The 23646-nt window shown below is 52.1% G+C and overlaps 1 protein-coding gene across 4 annotated transcripts in view; it reads left to right on the forward strand.

The window, feature by feature from the left end:
* Nucleotides 1–23646, forward strand: part of ZC3H18 (zinc finger CCCH-type containing 18) — a 137073-nt gene that overhangs the window by 30160 nt on the left and 83267 nt on the right. For 3 of the 4 annotated variants that reach the window (XM_077453372.1, XM_077453374.1, XM_077453373.1), the window contains 4 exons: nt 1704–1846; nt 2842–2934; nt 5413–5570; nt 17958–17990. In XM_077453372.1, the coding sequence (XP_077309498.1) occupies nt 1704–1846; nt 2842–2934; nt 5413–5570; nt 17958–17990 (427 nt within the window). The remainder of the gene's footprint in view (nt 1–1703; nt 1847–2841; nt 2935–5412; nt 5571–17957; nt 17991–23646) is intronic. The other variant, XM_077453375.1, reaches the window with a different exon arrangement.

The following is a 23646-nucleotide window of genomic DNA, read 5'->3' on the forward strand; positions in this document are numbered from 1 at the left end:
GAGGACAGATTACATTGTTGTCACTTCCTCTCATTCATTTGTAGACGTCCATCACTGGGTGTGCTGCTTAATTGCTGCACTCTGGTTTTTCCCAATTGTATTTATTTATTTCTAAGTGTCTTTTGCAAGCATGCCATTGCTGGTCTTATGACCGCTTGGTACGGGGTGCGGGTTTTTTTTTTTTCTCACTTATGACAGGCATGCATGAGCAATAAAAGGTAAACAAAAACATCCACTGCTTGTGATCTGTAGAGTGTAAGCTCCTGGGGCCACGTGCAGCGGGTTTTCCCTTGAGTTTTTAATACGTTCGTGCTGTGTGCTGCCTGTTTACAGATTATTTAACCACCTTGCCTCTCACCTCTGTACACCCTCCTATGGGGCAAAGCAACTTTACTCTGCTATGGGCTGTTTATACTGCAATACCTTTGTCATTACCTAAGTGAATGTTGCAATGCAATATCTGTATTACTTTTTCAGATGACCTTTTTTTTTTTTTTTTTTTTTTTTTGGTGTATAATAATAATAAAAAAATACATTTTATTTATAATGCCTTTTTCATCAAAAGATCTCAAAGTACTACAGGTTAGGAACAAAAAAGAAAATAAGCAAATTATACAACAAAGCGAACGTCTAAGACAAGAAGCTTTAATAAAACGAAATGTCTTAAGAGTTTTTTTTTTTTTTTTTTTTTTTTTTTTTAAATGGTCATTGGATTGAGGAGCCCTCAAGGTGTCGGGTAAGGGCATTCCACAGGCACGGGGCAGCTGCACAAAAGCCCCGTCTCCCATTGTCTTCAGTCTAGTTCTAGGTATCTGAAGAAGGTTTGACTGAGTAGAGCGGAGGGAACGTGATGTGTTTTGTAATTTGAGAAGTTCTTTAAGATAAGGGGGGCATGTCCATGTATGCATTGGTGTGTAAGGAGAGAGACCTTGTACTCCATCCTGACAGACAGAAAGTGAAGAATGGGGGTAATGTGCTCAAGTTTCCGCGCACTCATCAGGATCCTTGCTGGAGAGTTTTGGATGTACTGAAGCCTCTGCAGACTCCTAGGAATCCCAATGAGAAGTGTTGCAGTAATCCAGTCTGGACGAGACAAAAGCATGAACCAACTTTTCGGCATTTGAGAGGGAAAGAATGGGAGAGTTTAGAAATATTATGGAGATGGTAAAGGGACCTTGTTTTAAAAAAACTAAATAAAAATAACATTCTAATAAAGTATCTATTGTGTGCATGTATACGAAAATCGATGCTGATGTACTGACTGCTGAAATGGTGGATATTTGTACTGTCCCGACAAATGACCCCTTTCTGGAAAGACAGTCCAAGGTATTTAGTAGGAGGCATATGTGTGTGCGTGTGTGTGTGTGCGTGTGTGTGTGTGTGTGCGTGTGTGTGTGTGTATATATATATATATATATATATATATATATATATATATATATAATTTATTTGTAAATTTTTTTTTTTTTTTTTAAGATCTACTGTGACCAGAATAATATAATGTTACTCTAGTAACATTGAACTACTTTAAGAAGTGATCTGTATTTTTTTTTTTTTTTACACATTGATTGTTTATAGCAATGAATGTCATTGCTGGTAAGCTCTGAGTTGTATTCTACATTATTAAACAAGTCCACGCAGATGACTATCTTCTGTCCAATTTTCATGACCTCGCTGATGTGACCGATTTTTGTGTTTTCCAGGGAACTGCACATGGGGAATGAGCTGTCGGTTCATACACCCTGGCATGAACGATAAGGGGAATTATTCGCTGATCTCTAAACCTGATCCGTTTTCTGCCAATGGCACAGCCCCCGGTGGGGTACAGCTGCCTCAGAACCCTTGGGTAAGTTGTGATGTGATTGGATACCCATTCCAGGACTGTTTAAAGTGTTATTCCACCCCAACATGACATTTTCAGTTGATTACCCTCCAGCTTCTAATCGATTTTTATCATTCCAGCAGTGAGTTCTCTCTCCGCTGTCAATGTCTTCCTGACAGTTTTGTGTGTCCCTGCTCACCTTTATGTTCCTACAGTAGCAACTGTACAGAGCCAGGAACTTGGTGAAGGGATAGGGGGAAACCCCTCATAACGAGGAAAGGGAGTGTACAGAATTGGGAACTCGTTTAAGGGATGGTGGGAACCCCCTGACAATGTGCACGGCAGGTGCACAGACCCAGGAACTCGGCACAGGGATGGTGGGAACCCCTCATAATGGGCACAGCAAGGTGTAGGAACCCAGGAACTCAGGAGAGCAATGGTGGGAACCCCTCATAATGGGCACAGCAAGGTGTAGGAACCCGGGAACTCAGGAGAGCAATAGTGGGAACCCCTCGTAATGGGCAGAGAAAGTGTACAGACCCGGAAACGCAGCACAGAGCTTTCACCAATATAGTTCCCAAGCCATAGATTATCAGGAGGTTTCATTGTTCAGCTGCTACCAAACAGTAAATTGACACTTTTTTTTTTTAGCGGTGGTCCTTTAGGTGAACTTGTTTCCAAATGGCAGCAAGTAAAATGACCACCGAAAATACATTTTTTTTTTTTTTTTTTCTTCCTTGTAGCTTCCAGCTTTAGGGTGGATTTTGCTCTTGCTGCTAGGGGTCTCTTTGTGAGATTGTTGGTACCTCAGATTTGTATTTTTGGGAGACGGTTAATTGATTGCTCTAATATTACCGGAAATGGAGAGAATGGGCCTGGCATCTGTGTAATATCTAAATACTAATAGAGCGTCATGTGCGGATCTCTGGCTTTCTATTGGTTTATTGCTGTCATTTGTTCCTGGGTTTATAGCCTTAATCTGAAGTGGGTTGTAATACATATAATCTTTGTCTTTTCAGGGTGCTCCGGTTACAGAGGAGCTTCTTCCTCCCCCGATTCTGGAACCACCATCAGAGAGCGCCTGGGAGAGAGGACTCAGACATGCTAAGGAGGTGGAGTATCCCTTCACTCTATTGTTCTGATATATGCAGCTGTAAGAAACATCTCTTTTGATACCCAATGGTGTCATCACTGGATTTGTATGCTGGCCTTTGCTCAGTTGCATGATCTATTTTTTTTTTGGGGGGGTGGTGGCGACCAACAGGCTCCTGTATATGCCATAGCACCATGCATTAAGCATACTATTTAACCACTTCCCACCCAGCCAATGTACATATACGGCCGGGTGGGAGCTCTCTACTTCTGAGAGGACGTTCAGGAACATCCTTCAGGAGGGGGATCGTGCCCGTGCAGCGGCGCGATCCCGATGTGCTTGTGTCACCTGGACACGGCGCATCTCGGATCGGCAGGAGGGCTCTGTGATTGGCCCTCCTGATCACATTACGGCCGTGTCCAATCACGGCCGTCATGTGATGTAAACAAGCAGCCGGTTGCTAGGCAATCGGCTCTCCTCTCCTCACACAGAAGTCATCGCTGAGGAGAGGAGAGCAGATCGCTTGCAGCCGGCTGGTGATCAGTGAGTATGAGCTGTTTTTACAGCTTTTTACTAACTGATCACCAGTCTAGTGTAATACACACATGTCCCCACACATGTCCCAAATAAAAAAAACATGTCCCCCACATATGTCCCACTAAAATCAAATGTTCCAATGATTATCTGCACACATATGTACATGATCATTTGCGTACATGTGTCCGTGATCACACAAACCAATTATTATACACTTAATGGAAAAACATGTAGCAGAATACTTTTTGGCTTAAATTTATGACAAAATTAGATTTTATTGGATTTCTTTTAAAATAGAAAAAAGAAAATATTGTTTTTTTTTCCAAATTTCCGCTTTTTTTGCGCTTATATCGCAAAAAAATAAACGGAGTCGTGAATAAATACCACCAAAATAAAGCTCTATTTGTGTGAACAAAATGATAAAAATTTGATTTGGGTACAGTGTAGCATAACCACGCAATTGTCATTGAAAGCTGAAAATTGGGCTGGGAAGGAAGGGGGCGAAAGTGCCCTGTATTGTAGTGGTTAAAAACATCCCTGGCATCCCTTTGGACATGCATGCCTCTCTGCTGGTCACTGGATTGTGCAGACTTTGGCAGTGCGATCTACTGATCAGTTATTTTAAAGCTAATTACCAGCTTTTAGTGAATTTTAGTTTGTTTAAACACTGGTCCAAATGCACTGTTGTCACCAGGAGATGGGGCTGGGAACACTGTATAAACTGTGTGTATCATCAGCTGCATACACTATACCGAGCTGTGTTCTAGCAGTGAGATTGCAACTTCCTTACCCACCCCAGGAACAAAATCTGGACAGGCTGAGCATTGCTCAGCCATTCACAGGAAGCGTTGTATTCTATGACCAGATACAAAGCCTCTTCTGGCTGAGGTAAATAGGTGGGTGGATGATGTCATGATCTCCACAGCCAGAGGAAACTTGGTATTCATTCATAGATTACAAAGCTCCTCATGAATGGCTGAGCAGCGCTCAGCCGGAATTGTGTTCCCAGAGGGGGGTGGGAAGTTCCACCAGAACACAGCACTGTATCTTGTATGTAGCTCAGGCTACATACAGTTTATACAGCACTCCCAGCCGCTGCGTGTGTTGAAGTTAATATTTAGTTAGTTTGGACCAGCTTGGTCAAAACAAACTATTTAAACTGGACTAAAAACTGGAGATCAGCTTTAATTACACTAATCAAGCAACTGATAAGCACATTGGGAAGATGGGTCAGGAGCATGCACATCTAAATAGATGTCAGGATTGTGTTCTTTCATATAATATTTTAAAAGAGCAGTACCATGACTTTTATATAAGCCCTAAATATTTCCATCCATTATGGATAGCTTAAATGATTGGCAGAGAAAACCAGTAGCTGTGAAAGGTGCTATGCTTGTTGTACCTAGGGAATGTTTTACTCCCTCTCCATGTTTTTTTCCAGTCCTTTTACCTTTTTCATTCGGTCATCTACAGTAATTATACTCACACTCAGCATAGCCAGAGGTGTTCTCTAAGGATCTGATGCTTCACTTTTTACACCAGACAATCATCTTCTCTGACCTAATCGGGAACTGGCTGTTCTTGCAGCCGAACCGCTGATGAAGCGTATGTGCCGTGGCGCGTCTTCGCAGATCTAGTCTAAGGACCAGGAAGCCAGACAGTCTGCACCTTGATGACTGGCCACAGTGCATGTACAGTAGAGTACCTTGAGGAGTCCTGGGATGCACGATATTGGTATCCTGGGAGGCTGCAGGCTACTGTGAGCATCATTAAATCATATGCAAGAATTCAGGAAGTGTGGGGGGGGGGGGGGGGGGTTACATTTGGTCAGTATGTGCTATGACTCCACATTGAAGGTCTTCATTTTCGGCTGTCTTTTTTATGATCTGTTTATGTCTCAATCTGTCTGTAGAAGGCGGATGTCCTGTGTCTGAATCAAGCTTTGATTTTTCTTGTTTAGGTGTTAAAGAAAGCAACCATGCGGAAGGAACAGGAGCCAGACTTTGAGGAGAAGCGCCTGACCGTCACCATCGGTGAGGACGAGCGAGAGTTCGATAAAGAGAATGATTATCTACGGGACTGGAACTACCGAATCACCAGAGAAGTGCGGGAAACCGGGTGCGTGGTCTAATAATAAAATTTAACAACTGTCTGTCCTCCCCATGGTTCTGTATGATGGCCGTCCTCCCCTTGTGTCCATCATGTTATCTTGTAGCTGTTTGGTAAAGGAATATCAGTAAATCTTTACTATGAGTCTATGGTGAAGTTGTTTGAAGGCACAAAATACTATTTCTTTCTATAGCCATTATACAATTCCTTTAAAAAAAATAAATAAGAAATACGACTTTTTCTATATTAAAAAAAAAAAACATTCCTTATTTTTTGCAGTAGCAGTCATGTGATTGCACAGCCTCTTTCCTTAAGCTACTCTTTCCGGCATGTCTGCAGCAGAATGAATTGTAGGAGCGCGGGAACAGAGTCCAATCAAGTAGAGCAGGGATGGCAATGAGGGTGTGTCTGGGGCAATGGGGACATGTCCCCAGCAGGGAGGATGGGCAGCAGAAAGATGCATAGCACAGTGGGGAAAGCTCATATCAATCATGTAGAATGGTTGGTGGGGGTGTCTGCAGCAGGAAGGATGGGCAGCAGTTTAACATGTAATACAGTGGGGAAAGCTGCTACCAATCAAGTATATGTAGGACAGCCGGGAAAGCTGCTTCCATTTTGGTAGAGCAAGACTGGCCAAGGATTGTGTTTGCATCATGGAGGACTGATGGCAGTATGATATGTAGGATGGTGGGGAAAGCTGCTGCCATTTGGGGTAGATTATGTTGGTCAGAGGCATGTCTCCAGTGGGTGGGAAGGGTGACAAGGAAAGCCATTAATCAAGTAGAACAGAGCTGCCTGGTTGGTGTATCTGTAGCTGGGAGGACTGACAGAATGACATGAAGGGCAAAGCAGGACTGAATGGGGATGGGAGGGGATTAACTGCAGCAGGGAGAACGTGAAGCAGAATACCTTGGGGGGGGGGGGGGGTGCACTGCCATTTAAAGGGCAGGGCTGACCAGGTTTTGTGTCAGCAGCAAGACGCACACACCCCCTTACTACAGGCATGTCATGTATCAACACAGCATCTTGTAGTTCCAATCGGCAAGTTCATGGATGCAAACTGTTTTGTAACTGTATGGTTTATTACTAGGGATGCACCGAATGGGTTTTTTGGTGCCGAAACCGATACCGAAAATGAAAAATACACTAGGCCGAAAACCGATACCGAAACAGCACCGATACCGAAAATGACTGTTTTTAAAAAATATTTTTATACAGGAGATGGTCAGAGACTGGGGACGTGGTACAGGAGATGGTCAGAGACTGGGGACGTGGTACAGGAGATGGTCAGAGACTGGGGACGTGGTACAGGAGATGGTCAGAGACTGGGGACGTGGTACAGGAGATGGTCAGAGACTGGGGACGTGGTACAGGAGATGGTCAGAGACTGGGGACGTGGTACAGGAGATGGTCAGAGACTGGGGACGTGGTACAGGAGATGGTCAGAGACTGGGGACGTGGTACAGGAGATGGTCAGAGACTGGGGACGTGGTACAGGAGATGGTCAGAGACTGGGGACGTGGTACAGGAGATGGTCAGAGACTGGGGACGTGGTACAGGAGATGGTCAGAGACTGGGGACGTGGTACAGGAGATGGTCAGAGACTGGGGACGTGGTACAGGAGATGGTCAGAGACTGGGGACGTGGTACAGGAGATGGTCAGAGACTGGGGACGTGGTACAGGAGATGGTCAGAGACTGGGGACGTGGTACAGGAGATGGTCAGAGACTGGGGACGTGGTACAGGAGATGGTCAGAGACTGGGGACGTGGTACAGGAGATGGTCAGAGACTGGGGACGTGGTACAGGAGATGGTCAGAGACTGGGGACGTGGTACAGGAGACGGTCAGAGACTGGGGACGTGGTACAGGAGACGGTCAGAGACTGGGGACGTGGTACAGGAGACGGTCAGAGACTGGGGACGTGGTACAGGAGACGGTCAGAGACTGGGGACGTGGTACATGATACGGTCAGAGACTGGGGACGTGGTACATGATACGGTCAGAGACTGGGGACGTGGTACATGACACATGATAAAATTGATACAATGCAGCCAGCCAGTGTGTCCCCTCACAGCAGCCAGCCAGTGTGTCCCCTCACAGCAGCCAGCCAGTGTGTCCCCTCACAGCAGCCAGCCAGTGTGTCCCCTCACAGCAGCCAGCCAGTGTGTCCCCTCACAGCAGCCAGCCAGTGTGTCCCCTCACAGCAGCCAGCCAGTGTGTCCCCTCACAGCAGCCAGCCAGTGTGTCCCCTCACAGCAGCCAGCCAGTGTGTCCCCTCACAGCAGCCAGCCAGTGTGTCCCCTCACAGCAGCCAGCCAGTGTGTCCCCTCACAGCAGCCAGCCAGTGTGTCCCCTCACAGCAGCCAGCCAGTGTGTCCCCTCACAGCAGCCAGCCAGTGTGTCCCCTCACAGCAGCCAGCCAGTGTGTCCCCTCACAGCAGCCAGCCAGTGTGTCCCCTCACAGCAGCCAGCCAGTGTGTCCCCTCACAGCAGCCAGCCAGTGTGTCCCCTCACAGCAGCCAGCCAGTGTGTCCCCTCACAGCAGCCAGCCAGTGTGTCCCCTCACAGCAGCCAGCCAGTGTGTCCCCTCACAGCAGCCAGCCAGTGTGTCCCCTCACAGCAGCCAGCCAGTGTGTCCCCTCACAGCAGCCAGCCAGTGTGTCCCCTCACAGCAGCCAGCCAGTGTGTCCCCTCACAGCAGCCAGCCAGTGTGTCCCCTCACAGCAGCCAGCCAGTGTGTCCCCTCACAGCAGCCAGCCAGTGTGTCCCCTCACAGCAGCCAGCCAGTGTGTCCCCTCACAGCAGCCAGCCAGTGTGTCCCCTCACAGCAGCCAGCCAGTGTGTCCCCTCACAGCAGCCAGCCAGTGTGTCCCCTCACAGCAGCCAGCCAGTGTGTCCCCTCACAGCAGCCAGCCAGTGTGTCCCCTCACAGCAGCCAGCCAGTGTGTCCCCTCACAGCAGCCAGCCAGTGTGTCCCCTCACAGCAGCCAGCCAGTGTGTCCCCTCACAGCAGCCAGCCAGTGTGTCCCCTCACAGCAGCCAGCCAGTGTGTCCCCTCACAGCAGCCAGCCAGTGTGTCCCCTCACAGCAGCCAGCCAGTGTGTCCCCTCACAGCAGCCAGCCAGTGTGTCCCCTCACAGCAGCCAGCCAGTGTGTCCCCTCACAGCAGCCAGCCAGTGTGTCCCCTCACAGCAGCCAGCCAGTGTGTCCCCTCACAGCAGCCAGCCAGTGTGTCCCCTCACAGCAGCCAGCCAGTGTGTCCCCTCACAGCAGCCAGCCAGTGTGTCCCCTCACAGCAGCCAGCCAGTGTGTCCCCTCACAGCAGCCAGCCAGTGTGTCCCCTCACAGCAGCCAGCCAGTGTGTCCCCTCACAGCAGCCAGCCAGTGTGTCCCCTCACAGCAGCCAGCCAGTGTGTCCCCTCACAGCAGCCAGCCAGTGTGTCCCCTCACAGCAGCCAGCCAGTGTGTCCCCTCACAGCAGCCAGCCAGTGTGTCCCCTCACAGCAGCCAGCCAGTGTGTCCCCTCACAGCAGCCAGCCAGTGTGTCCCCTCACAGCAGCCAGCCAGTGTGTCCCCTCACAGCAGCCAGCCAGTGTGTCCCCTCACAGCAGCCAGCCAGTGTGTCCCCTCACAGCAGCCAGCCAGTGTGTCCCCTCACAGCAGCCAGCCAGTGTGTCCCCTCACAGCAGCCAGCCAGTGTGTCCCCTCACAGCAGCCAGCCAGTGTGTCCCCTCACAGCAGCCAGCCAGTGTGTCCCCTCACAGCAGCCAGCCAGTGTGTCCCCTCACAGCAGCCAGCCAGTGTGTCCCCTCACAGCAGCCAGCCAGTGTGTCCCCTCACAGCAGCCAGCCAGTGTGTCCCCTCACAGCAGCCAGCCAGTGTGTCCCCTCACAGCAGCCAGCCAGTGTGTCCCCTCACAGCAGCCAGCCAGTGTGTCCCCTCACAGCAGCCAGCCAGTGTGTCCCCTCACAGCAGCCAGCCAGTGTGTCCCCTCACAGCAGCCAGCCAGTGTGTCCCCTCACAGCAGCCAGCCAGTGTGTCCCCTCACAGCAGCCAGCCAGTGTGTCCCCTCACAGCAGCCAGCCAGTGTGTCCCCTCACAGCAGCCAGCCAGTGTGTCCCCTCACAGCAGCCAGCCAGTGTGTCCCCTCACAGCAGCCAGCCAGTGTGTCCCCTCACAGCAGCCAGCCAGTGTGTCCCCTCACAGCAGCCAGCCAGTGTGTCCCCTCACAGCAGCCAGCCAGTGTGTCCCCTCACAGCAGCCAGCCAGTGTGTCCCCTCACAGCAGCCAGCCAGTGTGTCCCCTCACAGCAGCCAGCCAGTGTGTCCCCTCACAGCAGCCAGCCAGTGTGTCCCCTCACAGCAGCCAGCCAGTGTGTCCCCTCACAGCAGCCAGCCAGTGTGTCCCCTCACAGCAGCCAGCCAGTGTGTCCCCTCACAGCAGCCAGCCAGTGTGTCCCCTCACAGCAGCCAGCCAGTGTGTCCCCTCACAGCAGCCAGCCAGTGTGTCCCCTCACAGCAGCCAGCCAGTGTGTCCCCTCACAGCAGCCAGCCAGTGTGTCCCCTCACAGCAGCCAGCCAGTGTGTCCCCTCACAGCAGCCAGCCAGTGTGTCCCCTCACAGCAGCCAGCCAGTGTGTCCCCTCACAGCAGCCAGCCAGTGTGTCCCCTCACAGCAGCCAGCCAGTGTGTCCCCTCACAGCAGCCAGCCAGTGTGTCCCCTCACAGCAGCCAGCCAGTGTGTCCCCTCACAGCAGCCAGCCAGTGTGTCCCCTCACAGCAGCCAGCCAGTGTGTCCCCTCACAGCAGCCAGCCAGTGTGTCCCCTCACAGCAGCCAGCCAGTGTGTCCCCTCACAGCAGCCAGCCAGTGTGTCCCCTCACAGCAGCCAGCCAGTGTGTCCCCTCACAGCAGCCAGCCAGTGTGTCCCCTCACAGCAGCCAGCCAGTGTGTCCCCTCACAGCAGCCAGCCAGTGTGTCCCCTCACAGCAGCCAGCCAGTGTGTCCCCTCACAGCAGCCAGCCAGTGTGTCCCCTCACAGCAGCCAGCCAGTGTGTCCCCTCACAGCAGCCAGCCAGTGTGTCCCCTCACAGCAGCCAGCCAGTGTGTCCCCTCACAGCAGCCAGCCAGTGTGTCCCCTCACAGCAGCCAGCCAGTGTGTCCCCTCACAGCAGCCAGCCAGTGTGTCCCCTCACAGCAGCCAGCCAGTGTGTCCCCTCACAGCAGCCAGCCAGTGTGTCCCCTCACAGCAGCCAGCCAGTGTGTCCCCTCACAGCAGCCAGCCAGTGTGTCCCCTCACAGCAGCCAGCCAGTGTGTCCCCTCACAGCAGCCAGCCAGTGTGTCCCCTCACAGCAGCCAGCCAGTGTGTCCCCTCACAGCAGCCAGCCAGTGTGTCCCCTCACAGCAGCCAGCCAGTGTGTCCCCTCACAGCAGCCAGCCAGTGTGTCCCCTCACAGCAGCCAGCCAGTGTGTCCCCTCACAGCAGCCAGCCAGTGTGTCCCCTCACAGCAGCCAGCCAGTGTGTCCCCTCACAGCAGCCAGCCAGTGTGTCCCCTCACAGCAGCCAGCCAGTGTGTCCCCTCACAGCAGCCAGCCAGTGTGTCCCCTCACAGCAGCCAGCCAGTGTGTCCCCTCACAGCAGCCAGCCAGTGTGTCCCCTCACAGCAGCCAGCCAGTGTGTCCCCTCACAGCAGCCAGCCAGTGTGTCCCCTCACAGCAGCCAGCCAGTGTGTCCCCTCACAGCAGCCAGCCAGTGTGTCCCCTCACAGCAGCCAGCCAGTGTGTCCCCTCACAGCAGCCAGCCAGTGTGTCCCCTCACAGCAGCCAGCCAGTGTGTCCCCTCACAGCAGCCAGCCAGTGTGTCCCCTCACAGCAGCCAGCCAGTGTGTCCCCTCACAGCAGCCAGCCAGTGTGTCCCCTCACAGCAGCCAGCCAGTGTGTCCCCTCACAGCAGCCAGCCAGTGTGTCCCCTCACAGCAGCCAGCCAGTGTGTCCCCTCACAGCAGCCAGCCAGTGTGTCCCCTCACAGCAGCCAGCCAGTGTGTCCCCTCACAGCAGCCAGCCAGTGTGTCCCCTCACAGCAGCCAGCCAGTGTGTCCCCTCACAGCAGCCAGCCAGTGTGTCCCCTCACAGCAGCCAGCCAGTGTGTCCCCTCACAGCAGCCAGCCAGTGTGTCCCCTCACAGCAGCCAGCCAGTGTGTCCCCTCACAGCAGCCAGCCAGTGTGTCCCCTCACAGCAGCCAGCCAGTGTGTCCCCTCACAGCAGCCAGCCAGTGTGTCCCCTCACAGCAGCCAGCCAGTGTGTCCCCTCACAGCAGCCAGCCAGTGTGTCCCCTCACAGCAGCCAGCCAGTGTGTCCCCTCACAGCAGCCAGCCAGTGTGTCCCCTCACAGCAGCCAGCCAGTGTGTCCCCTCACAGCAGCCAGCCAGTGTGTCCCCTCACAGCAGCCAGCCAGTGTGTCCCCTCACAGCAGCCAGCCAGTGTGTCCCCTCACAGCAGCCAGCCAGTGTGTCCCCTCACAGCAGCCAGCCAGTGTGTCCCCTCACAGCAGCCAGCCAGTGTGTCCCCTCACAGCAGCCAGCCAGTGTGTCCCCTCACAGCAGCCAGCCAGTGTGTCCCCTCACAGCAGCCAGCCAGTGTGTCCCCTCACAGCAGCCAGCCAGTGTGTCCCCTCACAGCAGCCAGCCAGTGTGTCCCCTCACAGCAGCCAGCCAGTGTGTCCCCTCACAGCAGCCAGCCAGTGTGTCCCCTCACAGCAGCCAGCCAGTGTGTCCCCTCACAGCAGCCAGCCAGTGTGTCCCCTCACAGCAGCCAGCCAGTGTGTCCCCTCACAGCAGCCAGCCAGTGTGTCCCCTCACAGCAGCCAGCCAGTGTGTCCCCTCACAGCAGCCAGCCAGTGTGTCCCCTCACAGCAGCCAGCCAGTGTGTCCCCTCACAGCAGCCAGCCAGTGTGTCCCCTCACAGCAGCCAGCCAGTGTGTCCCCTCACAGCAGCCAGCCAGTGTGTCCCCTCACAGCAGCCAGCCAGTGTGTCCCCTCACAGCAGCCAGCCAGTGTGTCCCCTCACAGCAGCCAGCCAGTGTGTCCCCTCACAGCAGCCAGCCAGTGTGTCCCCTCACAGCAGCCAGCCAGTGTGTCCCCTCACAGCAGCCAGCCAGTGTGTCCCCTCACAGCAGCCAGCCAGTGTGTCCCCTCACAGCAGCCAGCCAGTGTGTCCCCTCACAGCAGCCAGCCAGTGTGTCCCCTCACAGCAGCCAGCCAGTGTGTCCCCTCACAGCAGCCAGCCAGTGTGTCCCCTCACAGCAGCCAGCCAGTGTGTCCCCTCACAGCAGCCAGCCAGTGTGTCCCCTCACAGCAGCCAGCCAGTGTGTCCCCTCACAGCAGCCAGCCAGTGTGTCCCCTCACAGCAGCCAGCCAGTGTGTCCCCTCACAGCAGCCAGCCAGTGTGTCCCCTCACAGCAGCCAGCCAGTGTGTCCCCTCACAGCAGCCAGCCAGTGTGTCCCCTCACAGCAGCCAGCCAGTGTGTCCCCTCACAGCAGCCAGCCAGTGTGTCCCCTCACAGCAGCCAGCCAGTGTGTCCCCTCACAGCAGCCAGCCAGTGTGTCCCCTCACAGCAGCCAGCCAGTGTGTCCCCTCACAGCAGCCAGCCAGTGTGTCCCCTCACAGCAGCCAGCCAGTGTGTCCCCTCACAGCAGCCAGCCAGTGTGTCCCCTCACAGCAGCCAGCCAGTGTGTCCCCTCACAGCAGCCAGCCAGTGTGTCCCCTCACAGCAGCCAGCCAGTGTGTCCCCTCACAGCAGCCAGCCAGTGTGTCCCCTCACAGCAGCCAGCCAGTGTGTCCCCTCACAGCAGCCAGCCAGTGTGTCCCCTCACAGCAGCCAGCCAGTGTGTCCCCTCACAGCAGCCAGCCAGTGTGTCCCCTCACAGCAGCCAGCCAGTGTGTCCCCTCACAGCAGCCAGCCAGTGTGTCCCCTCACAGCAGCCAGCCAGTGTGTCCCCTCACAGCAGCCAGCCAGTGTGTCCCCTCACAGCAGCCAGCCAGTGTGTCCCCTCACAGCAGCCAGCCAGTGTGTCCCCTCACAGCAGCCAGCCAGTGTGTCCCCTCACAGCAGCCAGCCAGTGTGTCCCCTCACAGCAGCCAGCCAGTGTGTCCCCTCACAGCAGCCAGCCAGTGTGTCCCCTCACAGCAGCCAGCCAGTGTGTCCCCTCACAGCAGCCAGCCAGTGTGTCCCCTCACAGCAGCCAGCCAGTGTGTCCCCTCACAGCAGCCAGCCAGTGTGTCCCCTCACAGCAGCCAGCCAGTGTGTCCCCTCACAGCAGCCAGCCAGTGTGTCCCCTCACAGCAGCCAGCCAGTGTGTCCCCTCACAGCAGCCAGCCAGTGTGTCCCCTCACAGCAGCCAGCCAGTGTGTCCCCTCACAGCAGCCAGCCAGTGTGTCCCCTCACAGCAGCCAGCCAGTGTGTCCCCTCACAGCAGCCAGCCAGTGTGTCCCCTCACAGCAGCCAGCCAGTGTGTCCCCTCACAGCAGCCAGCCAGTGTGTCCCCTCACAGCAGCCAGCCAGTGTGTCCCCTCACAGCAGCCAGCCAGTGTGTCCCCTCACAGCAGCCAGCCAGTGTGTCCCCTCACAGCAGCCAGCCAGTGTGTCCCCTCACAGCAGCCAGCCAGTGTGTCCCCTCACAGCAGCCAGCCAGTGTGTCCCCTCACAGCAGCCAGCCAGTGTGTCCCCTCACAGCAGCCAGCCAGTGTGTCCCCTCACAGCAGCCAGCCAGTGTGTCCCCTCACAGCAGCCAGCCAGTGTGTCCCCTCACAGCAGCCAGCCAGTGTGTCCCCTCACAGCAGCCAGCCAGTGTGTCCCCTCACAGCAGCCAGCCAGTGTGTCCCCTCACAGCAGCCAGCCAGTGTGTCCCCTCACAGCAGCCAGCCAGTGTGTCCCCTCACAGCAGCCAGCCAGTGTGTCCCCTCACAGCAGCCAGCCAGTGTGTCCCCTCACAGCAGCCAGCCAGTGTGTCCCCTCACAGCAGCCAGCCAGTGTGTCCCCTCACAGCAGCCAGCCAGTGTGTCCCCTCACAGCAGCCAGCCAGTGTGTCCCCTCACAGCAGCCAGCCAGTGTGTCCCCTCACAGCAGCCAGCCAGTGTGTCCCCTCACAGCAGCCAGCCAGTGTGTCCCCTCACAGCAGCCAGCCAGTGTGTCCCCTCACAGCAGCCAGCCAGTGTGTCCCCTCACAGCAGCCAGCCAGTGTGTCCCCTCACAGCAGCCAGCCAGTGTGTCCCCTCACAGCAGCCAGCCAGTGTGTCCCCTCACAGCAGCCAGCCAGTGTGTCCCCTCACAGCAGCCAGCCAGTGTGTCCCCTCACAGCAGCCAGCCAGTGTGTCCCCTCACAGCAGCCAGCCAGTGTGTCCCCTCACAGCAGCCAGCCAGTGTGTCCCCTCACAGCAGCCAGCCAGTGTGTCCCCTCACAGCAGCCAGCCAGTGTGTCCCCTCACAGCAGCCAGCCAGTGTGTCCCCTCACAGCAGCCAGCCAGTGTGTCCCCTCACAGCAGCCAGCCAGTGTGTCCCCTCACAGCAGCCAGCCAGTGTGTCCCCTCACAGCAGCCAGCCAGTGTGTCCCCTCACAGCAGCCAGCCAGTGTGTCCCCTCACAGCAGCCAGCCAGTGTGTCCCCTCACAGCAGCCAGCCAGTGTGTCCCCTCACAGCAGCCAGCCAGTGTGTCCCCTCACAGCAGCCAGCCAGTGTGTCCCCTCACAGCAGCCAGCCAGTGTGTCCCCTCACAGCAGCCAGCCAGTGTGTCCCCTCACAGCAGCCAGCCAGTGTGTCCCCTCACAGCAGCCAGCCAGTGTGTCCCCTCACAGCAGCCAGCCAGTGTGTCCCCTCACAGCAGCCAGCCAGTGTGTCCCCTCACAGCAGCCAGCCAGTGTGTCCCCTCACAGCAGCCAGCCAGTGTGTCCCCTCACAGCAGCCAGCCAGTGTGTCCCCTCACAGCAGCCAGCCAGTGTGTCCCCTCACAGCAGCCAGCCAGTGTGTCCCCTCACAGCAGCCAGCCAGTGTGTCCCCTCACAGCAGCCAGCCAGTGTGTCCCCTCACAGCAGCCAGCCAGTGTGTCCCCTCACAGCAGCCAGCCAGTGTGTCCCCTCACAGCAGCCAGCCAGTGTGTCCCCTCACAGCAGCCAGCCAGTGTGTCCCCTCACAGCAGCCAGCCAGTGTGTCCCCTCACAGCAGCCAGCCAGTGTGTCCCCTCACAGCAGCCAGCCAGTGTGTCCCCTCACAGCAGCCAGCCAGTGTGTCCCCTCACAGCAGCCAGCCAGTGTGTCCCCTCACAGCAGCCAGCCAGTGTGTCCCCTCACAGCAGCCAGCCAGTGTGTCCCCTCACAGCAGCCAGCCAGTGTGTCCCCTCACAGCAGCCAGCCAGTGTGTCCCCTCACAGCAGCCAGCCAGTGTGTCCCCTCACAGCAGCCAGCCAGTGTGTCCCCTCACAGCAGCCAGCCAGTGTGTCCCCTCACAGCAGCCAGCCAGTGTGTCCCCTCACAGCAGCCAGCCAGTGTGTCCCCTCACAGCAGCCAGCCAGTGTGTCCCCTCACAGCAGCCAGCCAGTGTGTCCCCTCACAGCAGCCAGCCAGTGTGTCCCCTCACAGCAGCCAGCCAGTGTGTCCCCTCACAGCAGCCAGCCAGTGTGTCCCCTCACAGCAGCCAGCCAGTGTGTCCCCTCACAGCAGCCAGCCAGTGTGTCCCCTCACAGCAGCCAGCCAGTGTGTCCCCTCACAGCAGCCAGCCAGTGTGTCCCCTCACAGCAGCCAGCCAGTGTGTCCCCTCACAGCAGCCAGCCAGTGTGTCCCCTCACAGCAGCCAGCCAGTGTGTCCCCTCACAGCAGCCAGCCAGTGTGTCCCCTCACAGCAGCCAGCCAGTGTGTCCCCTCACAGCAGCCAGCCAGTGTGTCCCCTCACAGCAGCCAGCCAGTGTGTCCCCTCACAGCAGCCAGCCAGTGTGTCCCCTCACAGCAGCCAGCCAGTGTGTCCCCTCACAGCAGCCAGCCAGTGTGTCCCCTCACAGCAGCCAGCCAGTGTGTCCCCTCACAGCAGCCAGCCAGTGTGTCCCCTCTAATAGCAGCTAACCTGTGAAGAGAAGAGGAGGAGAGTCGCCTTCGTCGCCTGTTTGATCACAGCAGGGGAACATCACAGCTTGCAGTTCAATAGCTGTGTGTTCCCGGCCGCGCGTCGTCACGTACAGCCCCTCCCCCTTGTCAGGGCACTTTGATAGACAGATCATCCATCCAATCCTACGGGTGATCTGTCTATCAAAGTGCCCTGACAAGGGGGAGGGGCTGTACGTGACGGCGCGCGGCCGGGAACACACAGCTATTGAACTGCAAGCTGTGATGTTCCCGCGCTGTGATCAAACAGGCGGCAGAGACGGCTCTCCCGCACTATATAGATATAGCTTTTCATGATGGGCGCACCAGGGGCGGGGGGCGGAGCCCCGCCCCTACCCTGGCCCCGCCCCATTTTCGGCTCCATTATCGGCCGTTTTTCTCTTTCGGCAAATTGCCGAAAAGGGCATTTTCGGCCGATATGTTTCGGCGGCCGAAATTTCGGTGCATCCCTATTTATTACTAAAGGAATGTATCATTGAATAAAAAATTTGAGGAGTTGCCATACATTTTAAAGAGAACCAGTCTTAAGAGTATTTGTAGAAAATAAAGTGATTGAACAGACTGAAGACGAAGGTCACGGAGGAGAAGGAAATTCTTTGTAAATAATGCACTTATCTTTTTAAAGAGAACCAGTCACTACTGGGCAGTTTTGTTGTCAATGGTGTCCTCAATTATGAGAATTACAGGCAGGAACTTATTCTTCATGCCATAAGGTGCTAGTACACACCACACATAATAGCAGACTTATACCTGCTGGAGAAGTCCTCCCACTACTGTAATGTCACCAATCGGGCAGGTCCTGGGCACCTCCATCTTCCTTCCGGGTTTTGTTTTTTGCCGCTTGAATGCCTGGGCTGTGATGACATCGCTCTCCAGAAGACACATCGGAGCGTTATCACCGTGGCACAGATTAGAGCGGTAAATGTACACTGAGTCATTCATGCGTGACTCCTGTGTACATAACTGGGGACAGGCATGAAGAATCGTTTATGGCAGAATAGATACCTTCCCTGTCAAAGTTTTTTTTTTTTTTTTTTTTTTAAGTGGGTTTAATACCATTTTAACCATATGCACTGTATTTAAAAGGGTATGCTACATCAGCGTAAGAATTCACTGACTTTTTTCCCAGTGTTTCTGAGTTGTTAAGCTGCTCCAATGCACTCCCCTGGCATTAGATTAGGTGAACCCTTCTTCCATCAGTAAACTGCTCTGTGACTTGGTCACTTATATATATATTATTTTTTTTTTCAGGGAGGTGGAGTTTAGAGAAACAATAACACATGGGTAAGTGATTGCCGTGTGTCTGCTATGCTCTCTGGCCTTGTTCACTAGATTCAAAATAAGACTCAGAGGAACTGCCCACAGCACCGTGCTTTTTATCAGTTGTCGGTGCATGGTTTACCCACTGGGTTTTATTTTCCTATCGTATCTAGACCCAAAAAGAAAAATGACTTATTGCAGCTTACCAGTCCTTTTTTAGATGTGGTGGCTACATTCGTTTTCTTTTTTTTCAGGCTTTTACTCCCCCTCAATATCACCTGGTGATCCTGCCAATAATACCCTTCCTGTCCTAGGGTGACACACACACTGTACTGTATCTATGAAGGAGCTTTGTCACTCCAGGATGGGATCCCAGAACACGTTTTATAACCTGGGGGGGGGGGGGGGGGGGATGTTCTGTAATCCTCAGAGATAACTTTAACCACTTGCCACCCAAGCCAATTCTGGCATTTCTTTCCTACATGTAAAAAGCTTTTCTCAAAATTTACTCTAAACCCCTGTTTAGCAGATCACCCGGTCATTGGTACCCCTGTTAAGCAGATCCTCGGCTCAGTAGTACCTCCCAACTGTGCTGATCCTCCTCTGTCTGGTCCCCACTCATCTCCCTCTATATTGCTCCCACACTGCGTTGCGGAGTGGCAAACTCCATCTAGGTATTCTGGTCAGGTGTCCACAAACCTTTAACCATATAGTATATGATCTAGACATCTATATTGCGTAGCTTCTGAAAGCATAACCTGTCATCCAGTGAAAAGGGAGACAGATTACCTAGACTAGCCTTTTATATAATATATATAAATATTGCATTTTTTTTTTCAAATATTCTTTTCCTCGATGGTACACATGATTTGAAATTAATAGTCCCGTCAGTAGCTCTATTCGCTTTAAATCTAGATGGAAAGGTTTGCTTTTTGGTTTCCCAGGGATATCTGGCATTACCTGCAATACCTCCGAAAGAAAGGGAAGCTGAATAAAAGCCTCTCAAATGCTGCAGGACCTTCAAGCCAACATTGTTATGGACTTCTGTGGAGGCTTCGGAGACGCTTTAAAGCACAAAAAAAAGCGACATGGGGTATCATTTTGCAGCAAAACAAAAGCACTGTTGAAACAGGATTGTAAGCCAACCATTTTTTTAGTGATCAGGGCTTTGAGCGCTTTAAAAAATCGTGTCCAGTGCCACATTTTCAAGCAGGTGTATACAGGCCCTTAGAACCCTGGATTGAGAGAAGTACAAACTATACAGGCATGTGCTTTGTTCGTATTTCATATCTGAGCTTTAGAGCCACTTGGTGCTAGCAAATCCACAGAAAAAATGACTCTGGGTAGAAACTCAATAATAAAAAGCATTACCAACTGTATTCATTCATGATACAGTACAGCACCCCCATGAACCTTCCCTCGATTACAATGCTACCCAGCATATAAAAAATACCAAAAGCCTAAGGAAGACAAATGAACCAAAGGAAGGTGCTAAATTCCAACGTGTTTTGCAGAATGAGCTTCTTCGGGGGTTCAAGGGGTGCAGAAGAGAGAGATGCCATACTTGGGGCTTCAGGTTGTCTTCCACCTTTTTTCATCGCCATCCTCTTCTACGGTCGCTCCTAGGGAGTATCCGTCAGTGTAATAAAACATCCCTTTCTCTGGAACGTTTATATGGTATTTCTCTTTACTGTTGGTAATGCTTTTATATTATGGGGTCTCTACCTAGATTCTTTTAACATGATTTTGTAATGCATTTTGTTTTGTTTTTGTGTCATTTTTAATGAAGGTGGACTTGCTAGCACCTTTTTAGTAGTCCCAATGAGTTGGGGTTTTTTTCCTCCCAAAAGTGTTAAGTTGAAGAGAATAACGTGTATTCCCTCGTGTTTCATGTGTTTACTGTCCCACGTGGAGTGCAAAACTGCGAGTAAACTTCCACTTGGAGTAATACAGCACCCGCGTGCTCGCCTACTAAACCTTTATATAGATTTTTATGGTTTGTAGCAGATGTCTGGCCTAGTCCCAATAAGACTGGAATCCAGAGGCTGTAAAATATACCATGTGAGCCTCACACTGCGTTATTTTTATTCTGTTCTGGGCCTATAAAGTGGGGCATTTTATGCTGGAAGGTGCAAATGTTGTAAATATTTTATGAAAGGAAAAGTAACTTTCCATTTTGTGATTATATTTGGTTATGGGTTATGTTGTGCTGTACCTCTACAGGGCCAATTTAAGCGCCACACCACTGCCAAGAGGTCCAGATACAGCTTTATTCCATTAACCACTTAAGCTCTGGAAGGTTTTACCCCCTTTCCTGACCAGGCCATTTTTTGCAATACGGCACTGCGTTGCTTTAACTGACAATTGTCGTGTGACGCTGTACCCAAACAGAATTGGTGACTTTTTTTATTTTTTTCCCCCCTCAAATAGAGCTTTCTTTTGGTGGTATTTTGATCACCTCTGTGGTTTTTTATTTTTTGAGCTATAAACAACAAAAAAAAACTATTTTGAAAGAATACAGAATTATTATTTTTTTTCTTTCTGCTATAACATGGATCCAATAAAAAAAAAAAAAAATCAAATTTCTTCATCCATTTAATACAATATGTATTCTGCTACATATTTTTGAAAATAAAAATCTCTTAATAACCGTGTATTTGGTTTGCACAAGTGTCTACAAAATGGATATTTTATGGACTTTTTATTTTTACTAGTAATATCAGCGATTTTTTTTATTTTTTTCTTCTCTCTGATACTGCGGCAGACAAATCTGACACTAAGTGACACTTTTTGGGGACCAGTGACACTTAGTGTAAAGGCAGAAGGTTTGTAATCCTAATGATGCATTAAGATGAAAAGCCTTCTTTGTGCAGCAGCGGCCCCCCTAACACTTACCTGAGGTCCCTCACTGTCCAGGGATATCCACCAGTGTGTCCGCCATCCAAGATTCTCCCTCCTGATTGGTTGAGATGCAGCAGCAGTGCAATTGGGTCAGGAGCACAGAAGAGGGACCTGAGAAGAGGAGGATCTGTGCTGCTCTGCAAATCCACTGCAACAGAGCAGGTAAGTATAACATGTTTGTTTTTTTCATAGGGGGAAAAAAAAGACGTTGCAATCACTTTAAGTTGCATAGATTGGAATGGTTGCCATTTAAATCAATGGGCTGTGACTTGTCATGCAACTTTGTGTCCCAAGTCGCACTAGTTTGAATGGAGTATTAAAGTAGAAGTCTAGTCAAGACCTAACTAAGCCTAAAAGATAATTTCATATGTTCCAGCTCCTGCCTCCACCCCCAAACCCCCTTTAACAGAGGATTCAGAGTGTGGAGGAATGGACTACATCTACCATTGGCCCCTGTGATGGCGAGCATCCTCGTAGTTCGATTCTTCCTGCTATTCAGTAACTGCCCTACGAGGCAGTTGGACTGAGTGTCTGCAGGAGCCTGGCATTGTACCCGTGATCTGCTGATCCTGGGTGCATTTCCTTACAGGCGGCAGAGTAAAAAAAAATGCACAGATAGCAAGAGGGGGTGGGGCCAGGTCGGACCTCCTTGTCTGCATGGACACTAGCTGTGACTCGGCTCGGGTGCCCCCTTAGCAAGCTGCTTGCTGTGGGGGCACTCAACAGGAGGGAGGGGCTAGGAGCACAGAAGAGAGATAAAACATGTTTGTTGTTGGAAAAAAATCCTCTCTCGCGCGCGGCTCAGTGGCACATGTCTGCCTCTATACCAAACAATTCCTGTGGGGGCAGACACTGAAGAGGAGGAGCCAGGAGCGCAGGTGGGGCCCCTGAAGAGGAACATCATGTCTGCATTGTGCAAAACCATTGCAAAAAGCTTTTAACGCCTTTTACAATCACTTTGACTAATAGAGGGAGATTTACTAAAACTGGAGAGTGCAGAATTTGGTGCAGCTGTGCATGGTAGCCAATCGGCTTCCAGGTTTTAGCATCGGCCTAATTGAACAAGCTGATGTAAGGATCCTATTTATTTATTTATTACTAAGCACAGCTGTACCAGAGGAAGAGGGGTCACCCTTGAAACGCATCAGACTCTCATCCCACTCAAGTGTACGGGCCAGCAGACTGTGTTGGATGATACACTTGATGGACTTTTGTATTTGTCTGAATCGAACACTCGTTTTTGAGTTTGCAAAGGTAATGTGCAAGGCTGGTGCCCCCTCTGTTCTTGTTTTATTTTAGTTTTTTACAGCTGTACCAGATTCCGAGTGCGCCAGTTTTAGTAAATTTTCCCCAAAGTATGGCTAAATTCCCAAAGTTCAGCTTTAACCTCTTTCCGACTGTGCTATAGTGATTGACGGCTGCGGTGCAGTCGCACATTTCCAGGAGGGCATCTATTGATGTCTCGTGATCGCGCTTCCCATGCGGCGGGCATCAGCCAGCGGGTATCTTTGATCACTATGTGCTCTTTGCACACAGCTGATCACAGATTGGTGTAAAGAGCCAATCACAGCAGCCCTTTACCATGTGACCAGCTGTGTCCAATCACAGCTGATCAGTGTATATAGGATTTGCTGGTTATCGGCAGTCCTCTCCACACACGGACAGTGTGTGAGGAGAGCTGGTAAGTGGCAATCCACAAAAGGGAGATCTACACCGATTAATCAGGGCACTGATCGTTAGTGCCGCCTCATCAGTGATGCCTATTGGTGCCCATCAGTGATGGCATAAAATTACTTAACAAAATGTTATAAACTGAAAAAAGCTTATTTTTTTATTTTTATTTTTTTTATTTTTTTGAAAGAAAAAAAAAATTTAAAAACAGCGTTGGTTAAATACTACCAAAAGTAAGCTCCTATCTGTCTCAAAAAAAGATACAAATTTTGTTTGGATACAGTGTTGCATGACCGCACAATTGTCATTCAAGGTGCAATGGTACTGAAAATTGGCCAGGGCAGGAAGGGGGGTAAAAGTGCCCAGTAGGCAAGTGGTTAGCATAACAATGACGTGGGAATCATTAAAAATTTGAATTGCGCCGCTTTTCACTTATGTGAGTATGCGATGCTTGTACAGTAAACAAAAATGTCATCCAGATCATCTGACGTTTTTGTTGTGACCTTGAGATTTATTTTTGGGACGATTTTAATAACCCTTCTAACCTTCTTGTATTGTAACCGTGCCGTCTCCCTTTTTTATATCATAAAGTGCTGTGCAAACTGTTGGCTTTATATAAGTCCTCATAATAATCTCTTGGCCTATCCTCTTTCCCTTTTTTTTTTTTTTTTTTTTTTTTTTTTTTTTACCCCGGAAGAGTCCCAATATAATGATTAGGTATTTGGGAACCCCTGCCATAGACAAATTACGTCCTCCGTCAGAAGTGCAATTCCAGTGTTATGGCTGCAGTAATATTCCATAACCCCGGTATTGTTTTTTATCTAACAGATGAAAGTGGTCCAGGTGGCGGATTTTGGCACAGGATCACTTTTTGAAGCGGTGGGATGGATCACCCCCCTACTGCTTCACTTTGCTTTTTTGGTTTTCAGGCTTACAGCTTGCATGGATGATCAGTTGCCCCAAGAACCGATCAGGTGGTTGTGGCAGCTGGTAACAGATATGAGTGGAGGAAAGATGGCCTCTGCTCCTCTTTATGGTCTAGGACAGACTTTTTTTTTTTTTTGTAGAAATGGGAACAGAGGGGCGCCAGACTGAGTGCAGTATAAAT

Source organism: Lithobates pipiens, unplaced genomic scaffold (genome assembly GCF_037356315.1).
Source record: "Lithobates pipiens isolate NorthernLeopardFrog02 unplaced genomic scaffold, aLitPip1_a1.2 Scaffold_10, whole genome shotgun sequence".
In the NCBI taxonomy this organism is placed as follows: Eukaryota; Metazoa; Chordata; class Amphibia; order Anura; family Ranidae; genus Lithobates; species Lithobates pipiens.